Raw genomic sequence first — 13,922 nt, 5'->3', positions numbered from 1 at the left:
GGGGAAGAGTGGAAGGAGAGAGGCAACACATATTAAAACAAAGGGCAGCTAGGTGACACTGTAGATTGAGTGCCAAGCTTGGAGTCAGGAAAACTCTTCTTCCTGGGTTCAAATCTGGCCTCAGACGCTTACTAGCTCTCTGACCCAGGAAGTTACTGTTTGCCTTGGTCTCCTCATCTATAAAATTGGCTAGAGAAGGAAATGGCAAACCACTCTAGTACCTTTATCAAGAAAACCCCGAATGGGGTCACAAAGAGTCAGACACAACTGAAAATGATTCAGCAAAATGTTAAAGCAAATGAAATTAAAGGATCCTGAAAATTCAGCATGCTTCCAACAATCCATGGTACCCAGACCCATTCCATAATAAGATCCCTTGCAGGGGCAGCTAGGTGGCGCAGTGGATAGAGCTCTGGCCTTAGAATCAGGAGGACCTGACTTCAAATCTGACCTCAGACATTTAACACTTCCTAGCTGTGTGACCTTGGGCAAGTCACTTAACTCCAATTGCCTAACCAAAAAAAATAACTAATAATAAGATCCCTTGCTTCTTCTTAGGTGGTGGGTATCACCTAAGATTAAAACATTTGATAAACTTGTAAGGTTATTAAAAGCCTAGCTCTTTCTTTCTCTGTCTGCCATCGTTGCAGGATTTAAATTTCAAGCTCAGAATCAACAGCCCAATCAGGACTTTCATTCTCGGCCACTTATTTTGCCTGAGCTGTGCTTCCTGTCTCAGCCCCCAAAGTTTGGGAAATTTCTTGGTAAATAATGGTATTATATAGAACAAGTCATTTGACCACTGTGGACTTCAATATTGTCATCCATTAAATAAGAGAGTTACACTAGATGCTCTTGGAGGTCCTCTGCTGCTGTAACATTCTATTGCTATGACTCAAGTCTAACCCTAATCCACCTGCCTCTCTCTTTACACCCAAGTACACAAAGTCCTGCTAGATGGCTTCTTTGGGGATGATAAGGTTATGCTCCTCTTCCAGTCTCTTGGGCTGGAACTTATTTGACCCCAGTAACAACTCCAAATTTTCAGGATCACTTAGAAGTAGTTGGAATGCAAAGTCTTCATGGGCCCACTTGATAACCATATAGCCATACCAAATCTTTTCCGATAGACAGAATTGTACAGTATATACATGAGGCTCCTCTATTTATAAAATCTTATCAACTAGGGGTAGCTAGGTGGCACAGCGGATAGAGCACCGGCCCTGAAGTCAAGAGGACCTGAGTTCAAATTCGGCCTCAGACCAAACACTTGGCACTTATAGCTGTGTGACCCTGGGCAAGTCACTTAACCCCAATTGCCTAAAAAAAAAAAAAATCTTATCAACTTGAGTTGCTAAGATATATGTAAAAGCACTAATTATTGGTTTATATAGATTTTAGACACATCTTAACACACTTCTCACAAATATATAGCAATTTTTTGTTTTCTTAGATTTATGAAATTCTATATGTCTAGTTTCTTCCAATGGGTTTTGCTCAAAGATAGGGAAATAGTCTGCATTGGATCTGGTCTCTTGCTTAATTTCATCATTATAATGTATGAGATGACACTTATCTGGAAACATAATACTTCCCCCACTAGGCCACCATGCTTATATGTTCAGAGCCTAGTGTCTGAAGGTTTAATAAGAGCAATTGGAGATTTGCAATCCATTCACCAAAAGAATCAACTTCACAAGTTTAAGAGAAGGGAAATGTGACTAGATGAAAATTCATCTGAAAAGGGTCTGGATATATTTGTGTATTATTTGATTGTGATAAGTCCAACAAGAAAGCTAAAGCAACTTTAGATGGCATTAAGGCAAAGGTCCTGCTCTGCGCTCCCTAATGGGACAACACCTGGAGCGTTGTGTTTGGTTGTAGGCACCACATTTTAGGAAGGACATCGATAAACTAGAATGTGTCCAGAACAGGGCAACCAAGATTGAGAAGGACCTCAAATTCATGCCATATTGAAGATGAGTTGACTAAACTGAGGGTGCTTAGCCTGGAGAAGTCTTGGAGGTTTGGGGATTAGGAGTATAATAACTGCATTCAAGTATTTGAAAGTATTTGGCTCATGCAAGAGAGGCTAGACTTGTTATATTTGTCCCCAGAGGGAAGAACAAGGATCAGTGAAAAGAAATTTTGGCCTGATGTAAAAAAAAAATCTAATAATTAGAGCCATCTAAAAGTGATATGTACTACTTCAAGATAAGTTCCTCCTTCCTGGAGGTCTTCAAGCAAACGCTAGATGCCTTCTTGTGGCATTCTGTAGAGGATTCTTATTCATGCAAAGAATAGACTAGATAAATTAACAAGCATTTATTAAGCTCCTGCTGTATGCCAGGCAATATATTAAACACTATGGATCCAAAATGTCTGAAGTGTCAAAAAGCCTCTGCTTTCAAGGGGCTTACAGTCTAGCCAGAGGAGGCCGTGTGTACATATATAGGTATATACAAATTAAAGATAATTTTGAGAGAAGAGCATCATCAGCTGGGAGGATCAAGAAATGGTTCCTTTAAAAGGTAGCACTTCAGCTAAGCCTTGAAGGAAATGAGAGATACTAAGAGAAGAAGAGGAAGAGGGAGTACATTCTACAGATGGGGACAACCTATTCAAAGGCACAGGTAAGAGCAGCTAGGTGGTGGATTCAGGGCAGGAAGGTGGGGCAGTGGCTAGAGCACCTGGCCTAGAGTCAGGAAGACCTGAGTTTAAATCTGGCCTTGGACACTTACTAGCTGTGTGACTCTGGGCAAGTTTCTTAACCGTGTTTGCCTCAGTTTCCTCATTTGTAAAATGAACCGAAGAAGGAAATGGCAAACCACTCTAGTATCTTTACCAAGAAAACTCTAAATGGGGTCATGAAGAGTCAGGAAAGACAGAAATAACTCGATGACAGCAACAAAAGAAATGAAGGACCATGTATGACAGACAATAAGGACAGTTAGGCTGGACTCTAGTGTGTGTGAAAGGAAGTAATGTGTAATAGGCTGGGACCATGTTGTGAAGAGCCTTGAATGCCAAACAGGGTACATAGTTACTCCCAGAGTTAATAGGAGGCCACTGGAGCTTATTAAGGAGATGGATGACATGGCCAGATCTGCACTTTAGGAAAACGAACTGTCAGGAGAATGTATGGGAGTGGGGAGAGACCAGAAGCAGAGAGATTAATTAGGAAGCTCTTGGATCATCCAAGCAAAAGGTGATTGGGGCCTGACCTATGGCGGTATCTGCATAAGTACAGAGAAGGTACGGATGCGAGAAATGTTGTGGAGATAGAAGTGATGAGATATGGCAACTGATCAGACATGTGATGTTAGAATGAGTGGTGGAAGATGACGCCTCGGTTGTAAATCTGGGTGACTAGAAGGATGGGGGTGATCTTGACCGAAATTGGAAAGTTTAGGAAAAGGGTGAGTTTGGGGGAGGGGGACGATAATAAGTTCAGTTTTGGACATTAGATTGTGAACTCCTTAGGAGCAGAGACTAACTTTTGCCTCTCTTTGTATCCCTAGCCCTTAGCACAGTGCCTGGCACGTAGAAGGAGCTTAATAAATGCTTCTTGACTGACTGACTGATATGTTGAGCTTTGTGATGTTTATAGGACATTCAGAAATGTCCAATAGGAATTTGGTGATTGGGGAGTAGAGCTCAGGAAAAAGAGTAGGGCTAGATATATAAATAGGAGAATCATCTGAATAAAGATGATCATTAAATGTATATAATCAAAGAGACTAGGATAGAACTGCAGTTAAAGGGGAGAAAGAGAGACACACACACACAGAGACAGAGACAGAGAGACACACACACAAAGAGAGAGAGACAGAAGGACAGACAGAGAAGATAGCATCCAGGAAGAAAGGGTGATCAACAGTATCAATGTTTCAAAGAGGTCAAAAGAGATCAAAACTGAGAAAAGGCAATTCAGTTTGGCAAATAAAAGATTATTGGGGACTTCAGAGAAAGCAGGTCCACTTGAGTTCAGAAGCCAGATTGCAAAAGTATGAGAAGTGAATGAGAGGAGCAACAGTGCAGATGGGTATAGACAGCTTTTTCTGTAGACCAATTGGTTGAAAAGGAAAGCAAAGATATAGGACAATATCTTGAAACATCTTTGGGTCAGGGCAGCTAGGTGGCACAGTGGATAAAGAACCAGCCCTAGAGTCAGGAGGACCTGAGTTCAAATGTGGCCTCAGATACTTGACACTTACCAGCTGTATGACCCTGGGCAAGTCACTTAACCCTAATTGGCTTGCAAAAAAAAAAAAGAAAAAAAAGTGTCCTCAGGTCCTGTTCAATTCTTAAGTTTTTGTGGTTTTTCTCAAAGGAATACTTTTCCACTGAGTTTGTGTGTGCTCATTAAATTGCATATTACACATACTAGGATCCAGCTAGATTTTTTTTAAAAACTAGAACTAATGGGGGAAGGCAGGGGGGGGAATGGAGATGCAGAATAATGAAATAAATGCTAGTCACAAATGTAACTTCTAGGCATTGTTGTATGAGGCCACCTCTATCAGAAAACAAAAATGCGGCAATTTGACAGATGTTGACTATTAACAGGACCTTCAGTCACAGCTCATAAACTGACAGTTACTCCTTAGATACCTTCTTCTTCTGCCTCTTCTTTTATTTCTTGCTTTTCCCCAATCTCTTACCCTTAACTGGGCACAATATAAAATTAAAGAATATATGTGTATACAAAATATATACATATATAGAAATATGTATGCATATACACCTATTAATATTTATACACATATATCACAACTTGTTTATTTTTGTGTCCCCTTCCCTGAGGATGCTATGCTAGGTAACAGTTTGTTAATCTGATCAACTATGCTGATATGGAAATTGATGCCAGTAGGTTAATAAGATTGCCCTTCACAACAAATACCTTTTAATGGACATAATACATACACACAAAAATTAAATAGATAAATTATATCTTATACATACAAATGTTTCATTCTCTAGTGAATAATGTAGATTGTTTTCCCTGTTCTAATTTGGAAAAAATGATTTGAACATTTTTTCTCTTTAAAAAAAAGAACAAATCCTAAATTATTTTGCTTTCTACTTGTCTGAAATCTGAGGCAGATTTCTCCCTCCACCCCCACTACAAACAATGACCTTTAATTTAAAAAAAATTGTCACCCCTGACATAGATACAATGTTCAGAGCTTTGGTGGTCAAATTATATCAAATTATTAGCTTCCTTTCACTTTTAGAAGAAACTATCTGTGCCAAGAATATCCCTCCTTGACTAACTTCTTCACTCTTCTCCTCACCTCTGCTTCAGAAGAGAACTGAGATGAATAATGAACAGACATGCTAAGTCCCAGCCCCAGGTCCCCCACAGACACATATGGAATAGGATGGCTTAGGGCAAGAGATAGTTCTGAAACCCTGACTAGACAGAGCCTTGGCAAACACGTTCCAGCTGCCATGGACAGCAAGCAAAATTGTTATTGCCACCCTGCAGACAAAAACAGGGAAATAAAGGAATGGTGATAGCAGCAAAAAACAACAAACACCTTCCCTGCTACCCCCCCAAAAAACTGGTCTTAGATTTAAATAATATTAGTATTTTAAAAAATCACTTCTAGCCTGGTACACACCCCCCCAGCACAGCCAGAGTGGAAAGAACCTTGTACTTCCACTATAGAAATCTGATAGATTTCACGAATAGCTGAGCATGGAAGGTTAGGAAACACAAATCCAATGCCAAAGAAAACATCAAAAGAATAATGAGACTATAAAAAGCCTTTTTGATTGGAATTCTATATATCAGCTGGTGTTAATTTGAATTGTGCATATTCATGAATTATGCCAAAGTTTATAAAAGCTTGGCTGGCTTTGTTTACAATAACAATCCCAGTAAAATGGCTATCCCCCAAATTTATCATCTGATTCAAGCTATCTTCTTTTTTTTTTCTAGAACTGTTTTGTAGTCACAATTTCCTATTCTCAAGTCATGGAACTGATGAAGTAAAAATGCCCCTTTGAGAGCATTTAATCCAACCCCTTAATTTTGCAATGAGGAAACTGAGGCTCAGAATGATCAATGACTTCTTCAGGATCACCCAGCTAGTTGACAGCAGAGCTAGGACTTAAATCTAGTCTCAGGCCCCAAATCTAGTCTAAGGCCCCCCCCAGGCCAATATTCATTCCTCTCTACATGCTATCTCTCATCCAACCTGAATTATTAACTGAGATTATTATTAATTATTTATTTATAAAAGTAATTGTTCATAAATAAAATAAATAATAAAGAAATAAAATTATTAATAGAGTATTCTGGCCCTGGAAACCTAATGAGCCTTATTTGATAACTTCTTTGGGTTAATAATAGTGTTTTGGAGCAAGATTCATAATATTAATCATTAAATGAGGTCATCATATTACAGCTGCCTCCTATAATCAAAATTAGATTGTTTTTCTGGAACAGTAAGTGAGTTTTTAGATTGAAAATTCCAATTTTGATGTGAGAGTAAGCATTTCGGTTCCTGTTTGCATTTCTTCCCCTCCCCCTCCCATTGTACGTTAAAAACTTGACTCAAGATGAATGTCTGCCATTGCAGCTAAATCATCATGACTGCTTAGCAAGAACACTGACATTTTTGCAGTCTTTTTTTTTTTCCCATGAGATTTCAGTCATTGATACAACAGATGGTCTAATATGCTGATTTGTTTCCCCTCCTTCCAGCATGGCACCACTCTGCTCATGGTTGCTTCCTACGCTGGCCACATAGACTGTGTGAGGGAGTTGGTTCTCCAAGGAGCAGATATCAACCTTCAGAGAGAGGTGGGTAAAACCAATAAAAAAGAAGAAAATAGGGGCAGAACTGAGCTGGTTGTTTACAACTGGAAGTACCAAGCAAATAGGACAAGGCCCATGGAAATAGTTTTCCCTCAGGGACATTAAAGCCCAGAGTTGAGGAATTTGTTGTGCTGAAAAAAAGGTCTAGGGAGTCCGTCATAACACATCCATTTATCAACACCAGACCTTGCAGACTACTTCATTAGCTGATGTCTTGGCCTTCCTATATCGCTGCACTTGAGGCAGTTAAGGTACTAGCCACATTCCTTACATAGTCATACCTTCCTTGAAGGGTGATAAGGTAAGATATGTAGGACGTTAAGGGAAATTATTTTTATTTTTTTTTTTAGTTTTTTAGGATTTTTTAGTTTTTTGTTTTTAAAGAAACAAATTAATAGTTATCTCCCAATGGGGCTTCATAGTCAGGGCATCACAAACATCTTGACCTATTGGCCCAAATGAACCTCCAAGGTTGTTTTATACACGTTACATAATAAATAGCCTAAGGGCAGTTAGGTGGTTCGATGGATATAGAGTCAGGCCTGGAGTCAGAAAGACTCATCTCCCTGAGTTCAAATCCGGCCCCAGACACTTACTACCTGTGTGACCCTAGGCAAGTCACTTAACCTTGTTCGCCTCAGTTTCCTCATCTGTAAAATGAGCTGGAGAAGGAAGTGGCAAACCATTCCAATATCTTTGCCGAGAAAATCCCAAATGGGGTCACAAAGAGTGGGACATGACTAAAACGACTGAACAGTAACAACACTAAATACCTAATGAAAGCTAGTCAAATGAATACTGAATAGAAAAATGCCTTTAAATGCTTTCTCCACTTTGGTTCTATGCTAACTACAGGGAGTAAATCTTAAATGAAGGAATCCTGGGCAGATGATCCAGTTTTTCAAGAGTGTGGAAGGATCAGAGAGGCCAAACATTTCACAGTCACCTTGGGGATTTAAGTTCCCAAGACTTCAGAGGCTTCAAAATTGAATCACCTGAATTTGGCCCTTACAAAGGCTTATGATACTGCCAGAAAAGAATCATTCCCTTAAGGTTTTTTTTCTTTTAAATAAGACCTCTGAGACAAACCTGAGACTGGTTCTCCATGACCCAGACTTACATCTCTCATGCTAGTAAAGGATAGGAAAACATTCTTTATCCTAATATTCAACCCTCATTCCAGTCTTGGGCCCCTACCTCCACACTGGATCAAGTTATAACTCATGTTGACACAATGGACAGATTGCTTCAAGGGTCTTGAAAGTATAATCCAGTGTTTGAAAAGTCTTCCCCAGGCTATCCCTTCACCTTTTCTGAGTAGCATTAGCCTTATCAATATGATCATCAAAGAATTAGAAATATAGATAACTGTCACATTCTATTGATATGGATCATGATAGACCTAAAAATAAAATGGTCCTCTGAGAAATGAGACCGGTATCATCTTAGTGTTCACAACTTGAGATAGTATAGAAAGGCTGTAGTAGATTATTATGTTTATATTGTTATACATTATACACATAATTTCACATGATATATAATTATCTTTTTTTGTCTAGGCAATGGGGTTAAGTGACTTGCCCAGGGTCACACAGCTAGTAAGTGTTAAGTGTCTGAGACTGGATTTGAACTCAGGTCCTCCTGACTGCAGGAGCAGCGATAGGGGCACTACACCATCTTGCTGCCCCTATGATATATAATTATTATACTGTATTATTATGAAAAGCCCAAATTATTTTATTATTACCACCACCAATTCTGCCATAATTAAGGAGACATGACAACAATGCTGGCTTACTGTTCAGGGTGGGGAGGAGGGCAGTTTTCATTTCCCAAAATTATTTCCCTGAATGGTACTCACATTCAGAATGACTAAAAGTTCACCCTCATATATTTTTTCTCCTGGATTTATAGTCCTTGTTCATTTGAGCTTTTAAGAAACATTTGAGTTAGTAAGAATTAAAAAAAAAAAAAAGAAAAGAAATAGACTTTGAACAATAGAAGAGAACATGAGCCAGACCTACTTACTCATGAGGTGTGCCCTGAGAAGCATTTCCAACAAGCATTGGAATCGTTTAACAATAATTCAAAAGAACTTAAGAGGGTGGGCGAGGAAAAAGCAACCTGCTTTTGGTTTCCGGCCAGCAAGTTTCCCTGTGGTTTGCTGCTTGGCTGTTTGTTTAGATCTTATTATTCAATTAAAATCCTTAGAATGGTAAAGACTCTGTGCTTTGAGCATATGCCCCCATTAACACTTACGGAGTTGTCCAAAACACACCTATTCCGGGGGAAACCCTGTGGCTCAATGCAGTATGATGCAGACGCTGAATTCTCCAAGAATCCAAGTTAATGCATGGTATAGTCTGAGCCTATTGAGCTACCATCGCCAAAGGAAAGTCCTTTCCCCGACCTATTTTAGTGTTTGGTGGGTATTGTTACTAAAGTGATTTGGCATCTTATTCTGTCTTGGACCAACCTTAATATTTTGCAATACTAGGTCATCTATTTGCTTTGCTGCATAAGTTGCTGCCATCCCTTTATTTAGTGGGCTGTCTAGACTTATAGCCTGGTGTGGACACCAAACTAAAAACTAATGGTCCTAACAGAGTTGTTGTTTATTGAGAACTTGCAAAAATCTTGGCTGATGGAGGAGCACAGATAGAAGAGCTAAATCAAAGTGATGGCATGAAGCCCTTTATTTCAGTAAGAGAAAAGTGAATACAATTAGTTGTGTCTTGTCCCATACTCTCTAAAGTGGGGGCTGACTTTTTTTTTCTATACATCATTACTTTAATATAATGACCAGTCATTTAAACATCGGGACATTTACTCAAACTAACATGAAGTAATCAGGACTATGGTTATTTTTTTTTTTAGGCAATTGGGGTTAAGTGACTTGCCCAGGGTCACACAGCTAGTAAGTGTCAAGTGTTTGGTCTGAGGCCAGATTTGAACTCAGGTCCTCCTGACTTCAGGGCCGGTGCTCTATCCACTGCGCCACCTAACTGCCCCACCTAACTGCCCCGGGGACTGTGGTTATTAATGTAACAAGGAAATGCATATAGAACTTAGTCCTTTCCAATTCTATAACAAATGTTGATTAAGTGCTAGCCATGAAGGAGACACTGCATTGGTACAAGTGACTCTCAAGCATGTCCAACATAAAAATATACTCATCTTCCTCCATTGCACATACATCAAGACAGTGAGAAGCTTGCCATTCCAAAAACCAGTCCCTATCTTTAGTTTATGGGATCCAGCTCTCTCCATTATTGGGGAGATTACAGACTCTCAGGAAACAAGGATGAGGCAGACCCGATGGCTTTCTACAGGTGGAAAGGAGGAAGCCTCCTTCCTTTTAAGTAAACAAAAAGGAAGGAAAGGCAATGTGGTACAGCAGAAGGATCCCTGGTCCTGGATCAGAGAATCTGGGTCCATAACCCTACCTCCGATGCTTACTACCTGTTATGACCTTAGACAAGTAACTTAACCTCCTCCCCTCGTGTCAATTTTTTCATCTATAAAATGAAGTGTGGGGGTTGTTCTAGATGAGGTCCCTTCTGACTGTAGATCTAATTTGCACAGAGCCATCCCTGGGACTGAATGATATGATCTAGTGACGTGGCATAGATTTTACAAAGGAAGCACTTTGGCCAGGGCAGTTCTGCTGCTGTGCCCTGCCTCTCTTCATTATATCTTCCTCCCTTAAAAGCCAGAGTTCTTCTGAATTCATAATTAGTGTCTAAAGCATGCTTTTCTGAGACACCACCCATCTGAATCATCTCCTTCCACCTTTAAAGTATACAGAAGGATTTTCCTCTTGGTCTTTGAAGAGTATGTCGTTTGCTTTCCCAGAGCTTACGTAGCAGAATTTAAGCACATTTGCATAATCAAAAACATTTGTCAGATGCATGTTTATGAGTGGGGTGGCATTTTTTGATCAGTATGCAAAGACTTTGCTGCCACTTTTCATGCAGACACATCAAAAAAAAATCTGGTGAAGTTGGGTGCTAGGAGATGAGATGGCAGTATATTTGAGCATGCTGTGGGCAGTGTGGAAGTCAAAAACAGATTTTCTCTGGTATTTCACCTGTGTAAAATAGGATGGATCTTGATTCTTATGAATATAGCCTTTTCCTCATTTCTAGCACTGATTGCCTGAATTCTTCCCTAAGTTAATCATGTCATTAGTGGAATAGAATTTAAATTCCCAAGCCCTACTTAGCCTACCTAGTGATCCAAGGAATATGCTACCTCCAAACCTAGATTCAAAAATTTATCGTTCCAAGTTCTTTTTTTTTTTTTCCACACAAAATGGAACAAAATGCCTGCTTTTAAACCAGCCTCTCTCTCTTCCTCCCAGTCAGGTACAACGGCTCTCTTCTTTGCCGCACAACAAGGCCACAACGATGTGGTGAGATTTCTCTTTGAATTTGGAGCTTCCACTGAATTTAGAACCAAAGTAAGAGAACTTTTTTTTTTGCTTTCAGATCCTATAAGAATATTTCAGGACCAAGGCAGCTAGGTGACCCAGTGGATAGAACACTGTCATTGGAATCAGAAGGGCCTGAGTTCAAATATGGCCTCAGACACTTACTAGCTGTGTGGTCCTGGGCAGCTCATTTAACTCTGATTGCCTTAAAAAAAATTTCAGAACCAATGCCTTGTGCTTCCTTTTTTGGGGGGGGGGGGTGAGGCAATCGGGGTTAAATGACTTGCCCAGGGTCACACAGCTAGTAAGTGTCAAGTGCCTGAGGCCACCTTGTATTTCCTCTTGATCTAAAATGTGAGTGTAGTTTTCTCTTTCAAATATTTTTTAGGTAGGTACACAGACCCCTGGAATTATAGTTAAAAGACTCGGAAGATCTGGGTTCAAGTCCTTCCTGTCTCAGCCAGTTACTAGCTACAACCTTAGACAAGACCCTTTAACCTCTCTGAACTTGAACTCCTTCCAAAAAATAGTTGTGTTGTGCCAGATAATCTCCAAGGTTTCTCTAGCTCCGGAGCCAATAATTCAGTCCTAATCACAAAAAATCAATTCAAATAATAATAATGATGATAAGAATATCTATCAATGAGGGCAACTAGGTAGTGCAATGGATAGAGCACTGACCCTGGAGTCAGGAGGACCTGAGTTCAAATCTGACCTCAGACATTTGACACTTACTAGCTATGTGATCCTGGGCAAGTTACTTAACTCCATTGCCTAGTTAAAAAAAAAAAAGAATAGCTATCATTTACATATCACCTACTATGTGCTAAGCACTTCACAAATATAATCTCATTTGGTACCTTACAACAACTCTATGAGATGGGTGTTATTCTAATCCCCATTTTACCATTGAGGAAACTGAGGCTAGCAAAGTTAAGCGACTTGCCCAAGGTCACAAGCTAGTAAGTGTCTGAGGCTGAATTTTAAGTCAAGTATTAAGTGCTTACTATGTGCCGTGTACTGGACTAGGTGCTAGGGAGGCAAAGGCAAAAAAAAAAAAAATGAAACAGTGCCTGCCCTCAAAGTTCTTACATTCTGTTGGGGGGCAACAGTATGTTCACAGGTACGTCAATATATATAAAATATATAGTATGTCAATGCAAAGAAATGTTTATTTTGTGGGTATATGTGAGAGAGCAATTATTATGGGTTCCACATTTTGGAGAATTATGTCTACAAATCATAATGTTTCCTTTTGTGTTATGTTTTATTTTAAAGGGTTGGTACTTGGATGGCGGGTCTATAACTTTCCTAATACATCTACATTTTTTCCCTCTAGTTTATTCCCAATTCTCTGGCTAGAATGATCAGAAACTTTAATGTGGTCCTGGGGAAATAATTTCAATGTGGGTATTTCTGAGGCATGAAGTTTGGTCTACAAAATGTCTCCAGGCTCCTTTAAGAGCCAATGTCTTAATTAAAACATAGCATACAGTTACCAGGGATACTTAAAAAAGGGGCCATGGCTATTCTTATGCCTAATCCTTAACTTTTATTTTGTCCCATGTGGCCAAAGAAACCAAGAACAAATCAAAGCAAGAATGAATCAAAATAAAATAAAAAAATTTTAGTGTTGAAGACAATTTATGGGATGAAACTTTTGTCCCTGAATTAGGAAGACGGTCTTGGAGAGACATGGGAGTTTCACAATTGTGTTAGCTTATTTCTGACCTGATTATAAACAGAAATTCTTAGGAATTGTCTCCAATTGGAATACTCGTCCAGGGAAAAACCTTGGGAATGTTTGAGTTTTCCCCATTGCTAAGCATTTTTAAATTTTTGGATAATGAGGTGGTTTTTCTTTTCTTCTCTCTCAAAATGTCTAACCCTAGGGGCAGCAAAGTGGTACAATGGATAGAACACTAGCTTGGGAGTCAGGAGGACCCAAGTTTAAATCTGACCTCAGTCACTTACTACCTATGTGACCCTGGTCAAGTCATTTAACTCCAATTGCCTATCCAAAAAAAAAAAAAAAAAAAAAAAAAAAGCCTAACCCTAGGCCAGATAAATTTCAGAAAGATTTTTCTGTGATTTTTGTTTCTTTTCCAAAATCTATTGCAAACCCATGATTTTCCCCTTCACTTCCAGGTGGGTACAAGTGTATGTGTAAAAGGCAATACCCCAAATACAGTGCATAATAAACAATACAATGCCCAAAGGACATCAAGGATAGACTAAAAATCCTAGAAATTCCTCGGGAGACCCCAGAAGTAGTTCCTACAAACTCAAATTTATGGTGACCCTATCCTTTTCTACACTCCTGTGGCACTTTAAATGGAGAGTTCCTTGTGTCCTAAGGTGGTACTCTAAGGTTCAAATCACACCACGCATGAATCTTAAAATGCCAGACTAGTGTATTGACATATCCTTTTTGTTCTGTTTGGTTTTTCTAGCTTAGGAGACGGTGTAGTTTCCATTCTCAACAAATAGAAGAAAATTTTAAATGACATTACATTATTTAAACAGGCAGAGTGTAGATCTTTCTATTGGAGCCTCCAAACATATAAAACAGTAACAAATAAGTTATGTCATTATTGTCAAGAAAAAGTGGGAAGAGTAGATGAGAGAAGGGGGTAGAAGTATTTATCTTTTGGGGAATTA

The 13,922-nt window shown here is 39.2% G+C and overlaps 1 protein-coding gene across 4 annotated transcripts in view; it reads left to right on the top strand.

Moving 5' to 3' along the window:
* LOC114054154 (ankyrin repeat domain-containing protein 29) overlaps positions 1-13,922 on the top strand; it is a 62,492-nt gene that overhangs the window by 24,308 nt on the left and 24,262 nt on the right. For 3 of the 4 annotated variants that reach the window (XM_027877302.1, XM_027877301.1, XM_027877304.1), the window contains exons 3-4: positions 6,716-6,814; positions 11,193-11,291. In XM_027877302.1, coding sequence (XP_027733103.1) covers positions 6,716-6,814; positions 11,193-11,291 — 198 coding nt within the window. The remainder of the gene's footprint in view (positions 1-6,715; positions 6,815-11,192; positions 11,292-13,922) is intronic. The other variant, XM_027877303.1, reaches the window with a different exon arrangement.

The sequence above is a fragment of the Vombatus ursinus genome, unplaced genomic scaffold (genome assembly GCF_900497805.2).
Source record: "Vombatus ursinus unplaced genomic scaffold, bare-nosed wombat genome assembly UNPS02014812.1, whole genome shotgun sequence".
NCBI classification, from domain to species: Eukaryota; Metazoa; Chordata; class Mammalia; order Diprotodontia; family Vombatidae; genus Vombatus; species Vombatus ursinus.
The sequence above is the reverse complement of the archived record's forward strand: the minus strand, read 5'-3'. Positions and strand labels throughout refer to the sequence as shown.